The sequence below is a fragment of the Tursiops truncatus genome, chromosome 1, assembly GCF_011762595.2.
Source record: "Tursiops truncatus isolate mTurTru1 chromosome 1, mTurTru1.mat.Y, whole genome shotgun sequence".
NCBI classification, from domain to species: Eukaryota; Metazoa; Chordata; class Mammalia; order Artiodactyla; family Delphinidae; genus Tursiops; species Tursiops truncatus.
The window spans coordinates 22,955,505-22,968,436 of record NC_047034.1 but is presented as its reverse complement, the minus strand read 5'-3'; the positions used below and the strand labels follow the sequence as shown (position 1 = coordinate 22,968,436).

At 37.2% G+C, this 12,932-nt stretch overlaps 1 protein-coding gene across 1 annotated transcript in view; it reads left to right on the top strand.

The window, feature by feature from the left end:
• ACBD3 (acyl-CoA binding domain containing 3) overlaps positions 1-12,932 on the top strand; it is a 34,251-nt gene that overhangs the window by 8,242 nt on the left and 13,077 nt on the right. Inside the window, exons 2-4 of the mRNA XM_019920488.3 lie at positions 8,122-8,263; positions 8,909-9,049; positions 11,891-12,049. Of these exons, the coding sequence (XP_019776047.1) occupies positions 8,122-8,263; positions 8,909-9,049; positions 11,891-12,049 (442 nt within the window). The remainder of the gene's footprint in view (positions 1-8,121; positions 8,264-8,908; positions 9,050-11,890; positions 12,050-12,932) is intronic.

Genomic DNA, 12,932 nt, shown 5'->3' with positions numbered 1-12,932 from the left:
ACTCCGTCTCTCTTTTTTCCCATCTCCAAGACCTTCTCCCCCAAGGCAACCACTTTCCATTATTTTAACTGTTTCTTCTGGTATTTGTCTCCATTTTCCTGCTGCTTCTTTTAATTTATTAATTATTATTATTTAAATATTTATTTATTTGGCAGCATCAGGTCTTACTTGTGGCACGAGGGATCTAGTTCCCTGACCAGGGATCAAACCCAGGCTCCCTGCACTGGGAATGTGGAGTCTGGACCACTAGGGAAGTCCCTGCTTCTTTAATTAAAAAAAAAAAAAAAGAGAAAGAAAGAAAAAGAAAAAAGTAGCTTATACATGTATGCCTCTCTCTTCCTTCTTCCCAAATTCTTAATTTTATAATATCACATTTGTGATTAAATCAGTGTCAGTTGTTTCTATTTGTGTTATTCATACCTGAGACAGATCTTGCACTTTGATTATATTTTGGTTCTCATGCAAACTCTTTGTCTTTTGTGTAGTTAGAGGTAATTATCATTTTTTTCTCTGTCCTCAGGTAAACTCTTTTTTTTAAGAGACATCTCTCCTAGATATCCTTAAATTTTTGATTCAGTCTTAGCTTTCTACCTTGTGAGTCTCCGCCCACTGTCATCCTGAAAATTACCTTCAACTCTCTGTGGTGTTGGAATTCCTTCTCCTGGAATTCCTTATTTTCTTTTAGACTTTCTCTTTTCCTGTTGGAAATTTCTTTCAGCCTTTTTTTTCCCCCCATGTTGGGAGCTTTCTCAAATGTCCGGTGATCCTTGGGTATTCATTCTTGTTAAAGGGTGAGGCACTGGAGAGCCAATTGTAACCTTGAGTACAAGCTTTTATTGTAGGTAATGAGGCAGAAGTTTCATCGGGGAACCCTCGACATCAGTGTCTTTCAAACTAGTACGTGTAAGTCTTTTATTTTGTGCCAGTTTTTCATGAAAATATTCCTGTCTCCTGCCTGGAGTGTATGAATCTAGTTGGCCAGCATTTAGGCACTAGACAGGAGAAGGGAGGGTGGGTGGAAGTTGTTTACCATTTACCAGCGTAACTTTCATTTCATTTCTCTTTTTAGTCCTGCAGTTCACTCTCAGGCTGGTGTTCTCCTACCTGGAGTATCTGTGATTCGTGTTCTCTAGTGTACACATCCAGACCTCTGCTAAGTAGGGGCAAGGTAGCCATCTGCCTGCTTGGGATTGCCAAACAAAATGGGAGGTAGGGGTACCTGCTTTTTAGATAGTTTTTATTTATATACATATATATGTATGTGTGTGTATTTATTTGTTTGTTTGTTTTACTTCCTGGCCACGCCCCGAGGCATGTGGGATCTTAGTTCCCCAACCAAGAACGAACCCGAGCCCCCTGTATTAGAAGCGTGGAGTCTTAACCACTGGACTGCCAGGGAGGTCCCTAGATAGTTTTTAAACCAAAACCCCTGTTTTTATCTAGACTTCAGCTTTTAAAGAACCTGGTACCTTCAATTCCCGAGCCTTTCCAGGGTTCTCTGAATTGGCTTCCTTTTTCCTTTTAGTGGGGTTTCATTGAGGATCAGATGTAATTGTGTGTGTTCAGTTCACCATGTTTAACTGGAAGTTGAATTTTATGTTTTCAATCCTTTTAATTATATTCGAATTTTTAAAATATTTAGAAATCATTTGGCTTTTGCATTTATTTCTTCCTTTAGTCCAGGGTCAGTAAACATTTTCAGTAAAGGGGCAGATAGTAAATATTTTAGGCATTAAGGACCGTATATGGTCTGTGTTCATATTCTTTGTTTTTTGTTTGTCTATTTCTGCTTGTTCTTTAACAATTCTTAAAAAAGATAAAAAACATTCTTAGCTCACAGGCCTTAAAAAACAACTGTGGGCAGAATTGGTCTAGTTTGCTAATCCCTGCTTTAGTCTGTCTCCTTTAGGTAAAATAGATTTTTAACCTGACTTTTGGTCTTCAATTTTATAGAAAATAAACTTTTTAATATAATTGTTGCTGGACAGATGCCAACAAGTGATCCCTTTTAGTCCATTTGATTGAAAGTGGCTAGCTCTGTACGCACGCTTCTCCAGGTAGTAGCGATGGTCATTTCCTGCCTTTCATTGATGTGTTTTCACACGCTTGCATCTGAAAAATAGCTCTGCCGCTTCTTTCCAGCATAATTTATATTTGTCTTTTTTTGTTGCCATAGAAAGTGCTTTTCCAAATTGATTGAATTTAATGACTTTGTACTAATTAACTCTGTAAGTGCAGGGACCGAGGATGATGCCTCTCTTCCTTACTGGCAGGACTGAAAGAGCTTTCCTTTGGGAATATGGTCTTGGCTAAAGATCTTTGAGTTTCAGCAAGGCTTTTCTGTCTGTTGCAGTTATGGTAGTTATAACTTCTTTCCTGCTAACTACGTTTAATGCCCTTGGAACCAGAAATAATTTTAGGAGAGGGAATTCCCTGGCTGTTCAGTGGTTGGGACTTGGTGCTTTCACTGCCAGGGCCTGGGTTTGATCCCTGGTCAGGGAACTAAGATCCCACAAGTCGTGAAACAAGGCCAAGTTAAAAAACAATAATAATAATAAATAAAATATATTTTTTAGAAAAGAAATAATTTAGGAGAAAATTATTCTCATCTAACGCAGAAAAACTAAATAAAACAAACCTTCGTGGTGTGTGAACTAGAGCCATCTGAAGAGTAGGAGAGAAGTAACTTTTTTGTGATACTATAATAGTCTGCCTAATGATATTGATTTTGAAGGGTTTTCATTGAAGTTTAGAATGTCAACATGATGTGGGCTGTCCTGTACTAAAGGTGGTTGGGATTCTTAGTATATCCTTCTGGGTTTTGTATATTCCTCAGGAGAGAATAATTGATCTGTTAATCTCATCCCAAAGGCTGAAAAATAAGTTGCCTTGACTTTTTTTTTTTTTTTAACATCTTTATTGGGGTATAATTGCTTTACAATGGTGTGTTAGTTTCTGCTTTATAACTGCCTTGACTTTTTAAAAAGGTTTGTTAAAAAAGAAAAAAAGCATATGTGTATTTGATATAAAAGTACATATGCACATTGGAAATCTGTGGAAATAATAAATGAATAAAGAAAAAATCTGTAATCCAATCTTTCAGAAATAATTATTAGTATTAACATTTTGGTGTGTTTCCATTTCTTTGGTTTGTATGTGTGTGTGTGTGTGTGTTTAAGACAGATTTAGTTCCCAGCTAGAATAATGACGAATAAATTGAAGATTCAGTAATACGTATTAAAGGAAGGATTATAGCGCAAGTCTTAAAACTAGCAAATGCATAAAAGATTCTATGGAAAGGCCAGTAAAATTCGCAAGATTGGATGTACTGTTTTGCTCATTTTCACAGAACTTGACCTGTACAGTCAGTTTCTTCTTTAGAGAGATTTGTTGGGTGTGGTTTTGGTGTGGTGAGTGCCTGTTTACAAAGCGTGTGCTTAGTGCTGGCGTTCATGGTGGTGAACAAATTTATGTGAGTGCTTGACAGAAACTTACACTTAAAAACATATTCCCCTTTTGAAAAATTAATTCCGTCAGGCATAAAAAGGGCAGATGTTAAAATGACATCCAAAAATCCTGAAACCCCCCCTCCCTCTGTTGATGAGTCACCTTTTAGGGTCAAGGTTAGCCTAACACCTTGCTGAATAACGGGTACAGTTTCCTTGTTGACTCACCCTCTCCCATGGTCCCCGATTCTAGTTTGAAATAAAGGAGCAAATTTATCACCTCATAAGAAATGGACCCTCCCTCCATTAGAATAACTTTATAGTAGTCATATTTTTAAAATATTTTTTTCATACCCACTAGTCCTATCTGTTAGCTTCAGATCATCTCCCTAAAGCAAATAAGAATTCTTGTGTGTGTATGTTTGAAAATTGCTGTATTACATGACTACTCAGAAAAGTGTTTGGTCTTCCAGTGAATAAAGTTTCCATCTGACTTTATCTTTACTGACGTTTATTTGGGTCAAAGCAACCACTTTCATAGAATTTAGACTTTTTTTTTTTAAAGGAAAAAACAAAACAAAATCTCAGGGATCCTGATTGAACAAAACAAGGAAGTTATATTCTGCTATGCACTCTACCTCCACTGTTTCCCAGGCTCACTACACCTATTTTTTTCTTGAATGACCAGCAGCATATTTTTCTTTTATAAGGCTCAAGATAAAATGAATAGGTAGGTTGATGCCTTTTGGTTTTAAAAAACAAAAACTTTCTAAATAATAATCTTTCAATTAATAGGCTAAGATCAAGGTTGGAGCTGTTTTTCAGATCATCACTTTTGGGGGAAGTAAGAAGAAAGTTGTCTGTGCTATGTTTCTCTGAGACATAATTAGCATAAGAAAACTTTTGGTGATTAGTATGTACAAAATTAAGGTAGATGGTAAAGGAAGCTTATGGGCATCTTTAAAATTGGAGAAAGGCTTTTTGGTAAAAAGTTGCCACTATTGTTTCACATTTTTTAGCACCCTAACATCTTAGAATACGGAGTTCTGATAAGCTAATTTTGTAAGAAAAATCTTAACTGTAATTTTTAAAAAGAAAGATCTATATGTGTAATCACCCATTTTTACATAGTTATAAACCTAGTATCTAATTTTTATTCTACTTATTTAAATTAATACATCATAAATATATTCTCTAAAATGCTAAAAAGCCCTTATATTGTTATTTTAATAGCTGTATAATCTATTCAGTGGATTACTATAAGCATTGCGTTATTGTTGAATAATTAGGTTTTTAATTTTAAATAATGCAGCAGTGAACAGGTATAACACCGTGTTTCTTGCTAAGATAATTGTTCAAGGCTGTATTTAGAAAAGATTCATTGGGAAGTGAATGAAATAAGGAGCACCTCTTTTAGACTTGTTGGGTTTTATTTTTTATTTATTTTTTTAAAATTAACTAATTTATTTATTTTTGGCTCTGTTGGGTCTTCGTTGCCGCACACAGGCTTTCTCTAGTTGTGTCTAGCAGGGGCTACTCTTTGTTGCAGTGCGAGGGCTTCTCATTGCTGTGGCTTCTCGTTGTGCAGCATGGGCTCTAGGCACATGAGCTTCAGTAGTTGTGGCACACGGGCTCAGTAGTTATGGCTCACAAGCTCTAGAGCACAGGCTCAGTAGTTGTGGCACACAGGCTTAGTTGCTCTGTAGCATGTGGGATCTTCGCGGACCAGGGCTCGAATCCGTGTCCCCTGCATTGGCAGGCGGCTTCTTAACCACTGCGCCACTAGGGAAGTCCCTAGGCTTGTTGTGTTTTACATGAAAGATAATGTAAAGATGTATTTCAGTTTTGTAAGCTCTCATCCGTTTTGCTTTATTTTGATTATATACTATGTTCGAATTAAACGTAACTACTGGCCCAACCTAGAGTTGGAACAAGTCATGTTATTACCTCTGACATAATTTTATTTTTTCCTTAACTCTAAAATAATTGTTCCTTTATCTCAATATAATTTTTAATAATTTGTTTACAGTATATATATACCTGAAATATGCACCTAAACACAATTATATACTGTATTGCCAAGCTATACATTTTTAATTGAGCTCAGTAGTTTGTAAACTGCAGGAGGGCTATGAATCCTCGTGTCTAGCACAATGATTTGCATACAAGGGCTCAATAAATATTTATTAAGTTGAATGAATGAATGTAAAAAAGGGCTTATAATTTCCATCATTGATTGAAATAGACTTCTAAGAGTTAGATTTTAAAATGAGGATTGCGTTTTAGTTGGTAAATATAGACCTATGGATAATTCTGTTCTAAAAGCTTTAGAGGAAATTCCTACTCTTCGTGCTAATTGTTTAGTGATACTGTTTGCTCAGTAGCAAAGACAGATGGCAGGTCCGCAGGTTTCTGAGTTGTTTTGATTTTTATTACATAAGTAAGGTCAGTGCCACAGTTTTGTCTTTTTTCCAAATATTACATGAATTCGTGCTTGTTGAAAAAAATGCAGATAGAAGTACGTATGTATAATTCTTTTCAGTTCCCACCCACAGTGTTGCCAATCACTTCCCCAGAGGCAGTACCTCTTAACAGTTTAGTTTGTTCTTCCACATATTTTCCTTTGAAAGATTAAAATGTTTCTAGTTTTGGGACTTCCCTGGCAGTCCGGGGGTTAAGACTCCACACTCCCAGGGCAGGGGACACGGGTTCGATCCCTGGTCTGGGAGCTGAGATCCCATATGCCGCACGGTGTGGCCTAAAGAAAAAAAAAACTATAAAATGTTTCCAGTTTTCAATTTTCTGATCACCACTCCTGATCTTAGCCCCCTCCCACTTTCTCATTCTTATCTTTTTAGTGTGACTCCTTCTAGATCTTTTTCTTTGCATTTACATTCATATAAATGTACCTATAGAATATATATGTGGTATGTTGACATGTATTTCATCAATTCTAAGACTTACTATTATTTAAGAAAGAAAAACTTATTTAAGTAATTTAAGAAAGAAAAACTGCCAATGATAACTGTAAAATACAATAGATTGTAAAAGCTAGTCTGATTTTAGAGATGTTAAAGTGTGGGTAGCAGAAGTACTTAGAATTGAGGGTATATATTTTGTGCTATGATTGTATGTAGTTTTCTGCAGCTTGCTTTTTTCATTTAACAGTGTTCCCTTTATGTGTTTCATTTATACCACAGACTGAATATGACACATTATTTAGCTGTTCCCTTACTGATGAACTTTTAATTTGGTTACAGTAACCAGAAAAGAGCGCTGCAGAATATCCCTATATCCACCTCCTTTTGTGTATTTGGGAGTGCTTATCAAGGGTAGATGATGAGAATTGGAATTATTGGACCATAGGGCATCTACTTATAATTTTGGAATATATTGCCAAATTTCCTTCCAAGATAACTGTAACAGTTTATACTTTCAACATTAGTGTATGAGAATGGGTACCTGTTTGTCCTGTTCTTACCAACTCTTGATGTTACTTAACTTTTTAAACCTATCTGATGGCATTTTTTTAACCTATCTGATGGCAGAAAGCATCTTAGTATCTAATGGTTTCACTGTCCATTTCCTTGACTAGTGAAATTGAGTATCTTGGCATGCTTATTGGCAACTTCTGGTTTTTTCTTCTCCTCTGAGTTTCCTGTTCATATCCTTTTAAACCATATTCTTCTCTCATCATCAGTGATTTTCTTTTGGTGACCTCTGTGTACATGGATAAAATTTGTAGGCAAAATATACTACTTTCTACCTCCTGTTTTGTTTGTTTTGAAATTTGGTAATCTCTTATTATCATTAGAATCAACCAGTAATTAATCCTACCATTTATCAAAGAAGTAGAACTATTCTATAAGGACTTCCCATTTACCCAGTTTCATACTACTTCGGAATGTTGTTGGTGGTAGTTAAGTCTCTACAGGTCAAATTGGCTTCTCTCATAATAGCCCATTGGAAATCTGCCAGAGCCAGCCATAATATGAAGGAAGTAAAAGTATCTAACAGTTATTACCATTAATACTATCCTGTTACCTCTGAAGTATCAGGGGACTTTTCACTTTATTGGTAAACAGACTAAGAGGTTAAATGGTCCTACAGCTAGGAAGTGTCTGAGATGAGATCTAAACCTAGGCTGTCTGATTCCAAAGACCCTTCTACCACATCATAGTGCCTCAGTGGGATGGAGACGTTTTGAATATAGCCTTTCAAAGTATATGTAATTGTCTCTTATGTTAAAAATGCTTGATATAAAATTATTTTTTAAACTAAGAAATGATTGCTGAACATTTTTAACATTTGTAAAATATGTCAAGTGGTACACTAGTATGTGTGTCCCTACTGTAGCTTGACAGATTGGTTTCTCTTTAGTAGCGGCTTTTTTTTTTTTTAATTTAAATGTAGTTGATTTACTCTTTGTAGTAGTTTTAACATAAATATCAGTACTTAAGCTTTATTTTTAAAAAATTAATTCAGCATCAAGTGTTTCTATCTTGGCTTTGACTATTAAAATTTAGTACTTGAAATTAAAATCTCCCTATAGTGGGGTTTATATATATCACAGGCAATTTGTGATATACCTTACAGCAAAATTTCAACATATAATCCTGAAAATTATGTATTTTGCCAGTGCTAATTGTTTTCTTTGTATTTATTTTTCTTAAAGAAAAAGATGGCAAAGCATTTCATCCAACTTATGAAGAAAAGCTGAAGCTTGTGGCACTGCCTAAGCAGGTTCTTATGGGTCCATATAATCCAGACACTTGTCCTGAGGTTGGATTCTTTGATGTGTTGGGCAATGACAGGAGGTAACGGTGTTTTATTGTATAATGAAGTTAATGAGAGTAATGTTGAAAAGGGTACAAAGTAAATTGATTAAGATGTATATAACTGGCTCGTTAGCTTTAGAATAAGAACTAAACAAACATTTTTGCTTGCAGCTTTTGGAGTCTTCAGACGTTTATCTGTTTTTGGCTCGGAGATGTTTATGGCTAAATATTGTGGAAGAAGTTTACTCATCTGTTTATGAACATATGACAAGTACAGCTTCATTTGATTCTTCCTAAATGATATTTAAAAAGCCATTTACAATGTAGTAATTGATTCCCTTATTGGGACATACAGAGTTGTAACAAGAAAGAATATATTAAGCATTTTATTCAGTTAAGGCTAAACTATGATATAAGAAAAGTAAAACTTTGATACCTTTTACTGGTATGGAAATTGTCAGCAGTGCAGTTAAATTGTGGTTTACAACAGTAAGTTTGGTTTGTATGTGGCATATCTAATTTAGTAAATCACTATATGCTTGTTGAAGTTTTGAACCTTTTGTTTATAGTAGAATCATTCTTCATTTTAGTTATAATTGAGACTTGTTCATATTTAGGTTTAAATTAAATCAAGTTCTCATTCTATTAAGAAGAGGAAGTAACTTTTCTTGTTATTCTTCACAGGAGAGAATGGGCAGCCCTGGGAAACATGTCTAAAGAGGACGCCATGGTAGAGTTTGTCAAGCTCCTGAATAGGTGTTGCCATCTCTTTTCAACGTATGTTGCATCCCACAAAATAGAGAAGGAAGAGCAAGAAAAAAAAAGGTGAAGTTTGAAGGCACAGAATACTTTATCCTTGAGCAGCCTACTGCATAGTATACTGATGCTTTTGCTTTATGGAATGTTTTAAATCAGGTGTCTTAGTTCCATTGGATCCCCACTTCTTATGGCAATTGCTCAAACTTTCTGATGTGAGCAGGTGTTTTTATTATGAGTTTTGAGGGGAGAGGGTTGGCTGCTTCCGTCTGGCTATACCTTTAAGAGTAACCACCCATCCATCATGGCAGCATTCCTTTTGTGTTGCTACACTAGGTTTCTGGGCAAGCACAGTAAGCTCAGCCACTCCCTTCCTCCTTACCCTCTGGTCTGATACACCCTTTGCTGCTGCCTCCCTTGGGTTTCTAGAATATTCATACTCCATATCATGGTTATCAGCTGTGCTACATGGTAGACCTTATATAGGCATTTCATATTGGCTCTGGCTTCCAGATGGCTTATTATTTCCAGAGGTTGCATGGGGAGCTGCTGAATGTGCTGCTTGTATGTTTATGGGATTCTCTGTCATGATTGTGAACTCAACAGAATTATAGTTAGCCCTTTATTTATTTATTTATTTTAATACGTATTTATTTGTTTATTTGGTTGCACCAGGTCTTAGTTGCAGCAGGCAGGCTCCTTAGGTGTGGCATGTAAACTCTTGGTTGCGGCATGCATGTGGGATCTAGTTCCCTGACCAGGGATCAAACGCGGGCCCCCTGCATTGGGAGCATGGAGTCTTAGCCACTGTGTCACCAGGGAAGTCCCCCAGCACTTTATTTATCTAGAGGTTATATTTTCAAGAACTTTGACAGTCCAAAATTTCTAGGTAATGAAAATAATGCTGTAACACCAATTTTCCCTCAGATTATATTATACTTACTTTAGAAACAGTTGGTTCTCTGGTTTCCCACCTTAACCTGGATTGGAAATAACATTAGAAGAGAAAATAGCCTAACAGTGAGGGAGGAGACAGAAACCATGAAAAGTAGATGCAAGAATGATAAAACTGTGGCAGTCAGGGCTAATGTGAAAGTAAACTCTCTATCACTGTATTATGACGTGTGCAGTTTTTATGCTTGCAGTTATAACTCCTGAGTTACCAAGAGACAGAGTATTGGGTGTAATTTATTTCTCTTTAAGCGAATAGAAAATACCTTAATACATTTCCAGAAGATACTTATCCAAAGGAAGATAGTTTTTAGCCAGAGAAAAAGTTTGATTCCTATGGGAATGGAATGAGGTTCCTTTACTGGAATTGATTTATGTGCTGCAGTCCATTGTGTAGTGATATTGGATCACTGAGGTGTAGCTGTGTCTTTGGAAGTAGTATATATTGCTTGTTAAGGTCTTTTTTAGAAAATATATTTATTTATTTATTTGGCTGCACTGGGTCTTAGTTGCAGCATGTGGGCTCTTTTAGTTGCAGCATTCAGGATCTAGTTCCCTGACCAGGAATTGAACCTGGGCCCCCTGCATTGGCAGCACAGAGTCTTAACCACTGCACCGCCAGTGAAGTCCCTTAAGTTCTTTTTTAATGATAAATTGAATACTTAAGTTACTACTCAACATGTAAAACTGTATTTTTCCTTTTAAAAATACACCTTTGTCATGAGATGAGGTCCATGTAGAATTCTTTTAAAGCATTTAAGACTAGACTTCCTCTTTCCTGAAGCTTAAGCTCTGGTTTATGGAACATCTTGCCCTGTGTACTATCTGTGACATATAAAAAGTAGGTCATATTATTGCTGTAGTTTGAGACTTGGTTGTGGCTCTGGTGTGTTAATCACTTATAGAAGTTTGGGGAGAAAAGGGGTAACGCACACAGTTCTCATGGAGGGCCATGAAATGGTGTCTCCTCTGAGACCCCTCAGAAGTCTTCTCTTTCATCCCATCTTCAACCTCCCTGCACTCCTCACAACTCTCAGCCTATATGGCCTCCATTCCTAGTGCAACAGAGTCTGCTCTCCCTCGGGAGAGGGGCTGTGGTGGTGAGCAAGAGCTGGGTAAGGGCTGCACCTAGATCCCCAACTGTTCTTTTCTTTTTTTTAATTAAAAGCTTTAATTTTTTTTTAAATTTCAGAAATTATACATGAATATAAGCAATATAAATGATTTTCCATTTATGGCAGTATATGAAGCACAAACTGAAAACCTTCCTTCCCACCTTACTTTTAGTCTCACTCTCCTCTCCGTAGATAATAGCGGACAGATTTAAGGTATATTTTTCCAGGCCTTCTTCTATTTATTTACCTGCTTTTTCCATTAAACATATATATTAAATGTCTTTACATATTGGGCCATGTAGTCCTGTTCTTTTTTTATGGCTACTTGGCATTTCAGGGTGGATTATTCATTTCTCTACACATTTGTTGTGTGCTTATTCTTTCCCACGCTGTGGTAAGCCCTGAGGATATAGCAGTGTGAGATGGGCAGTCTCTGCCCTTATGGAGCATGTACTTGATGAGTACGGCAGATGTATTGCTAACTTTATCACACAAATTTAATTTCAACCACAGCAGGTAGTATGAAGGAAAAACTTGTGGTGCTGTGAGCATATCTTAGAAGGGAGGTTTCAGGGTATCGTAATGTTTTAAGTGGTACCTTACTGATGGACTCCTTTTTCTGTTGCTGTGAAGCAGTCATTGTTTTTGCTGTGATCTGTATATTTTGAGATTGACTCCATATGATAAATTTCTCCTCATGAAGTATATGTATTTCAAATTGTGATAAAATTATCACATGATTCTCTAAAAAGCTTGTGTCCGTCTTCACTGGGAAAGAGTCTTAAATTATTTTTAAACGGGATTCTTTGTTTAGGGTTCATTCCCTCTGTCCTTTACCTTGTAGGAAGGAGGAGGAAGAGCGAAGGCGGCGTGAAGAGGAAGAAAGAGAACGTCTGCAAAAGGAGGAAGAGAAACGTAGGCAAGAAGAGGAAGAAAGGCTTAGACGGGAGGAAGAAGAGAGGAGGCGGATAGAAGAAGAGAGGCTTCGGCTGGAGCAGCAAAAGTACGCGTGCTGTGTGGCTTGTGTTTCACAGCGAGCAATGGATTGCCACACTGTTGTGCTTGACCGTTGACCATTGTGTGCCTTGGAATAATTCTCTGATTTGTTTGACTGGGAAGTCGACCAGCATTAGCTGCTTGCCATTTGTACCAATGATGTATTACCAAGGAAGGCCTCATCTTAAGCATCATTTGGTTGCGAATGAAGAATGTATTAGAAGGATTTGGAATTTGCTCCCAGAACCCAGGCACTAGAATAGGAGCTGAGGTTGCTTGCTTGCTCTCTGTCTTTGGGTCCACACAGTCTCTTGTCTTTGCTTCTCTCAGCTATGTCTCTGTTTCATTCTTCCTGTTCTCTGCAAATTGTCACTCTGCTTTGTCATATGCAAGGCTGTCCTAGCCAAGATTTATGTGGTCTTTGTTTTCATGCATCTGACAGAGACTGGCTGGCATATGAGAGACCCAGTTACAAATTCCCAGGCCAAAGGATCTAGCTGATTCAGCCTGTGTGGGGTGTCTGTTCCTAGTCTCCTAGTACAGAACTTGGGAGCTGAAGCCATTTCTTATTCAGTAAGGGCTGTGAAAGCAGCTGTCTCAGAAGGGATTGGTTCTTCCAGAGGGAGCTGTGGGAATAAGGAGAAAGGGATTAACGCCCATAAAACACTGGGAAGAAGGCCTAGGGTTCTAGATGTGGCATGGAGTGTAGATTAAATCAGAGGACATGCGGGTCCATTGTTTTCTCCCCATTATTTCTGAGTAGTTCCTCAGAAAAGCTTCAAACTGACCCAGGACCTCAGTCTGCCTTGGAGAGAGACTATGACTGCTACTCTTTTTGAGGGGAGAGGGGTGCCCTAGATGGACCCAGTGTCATGTTCTATTCAGGAGTT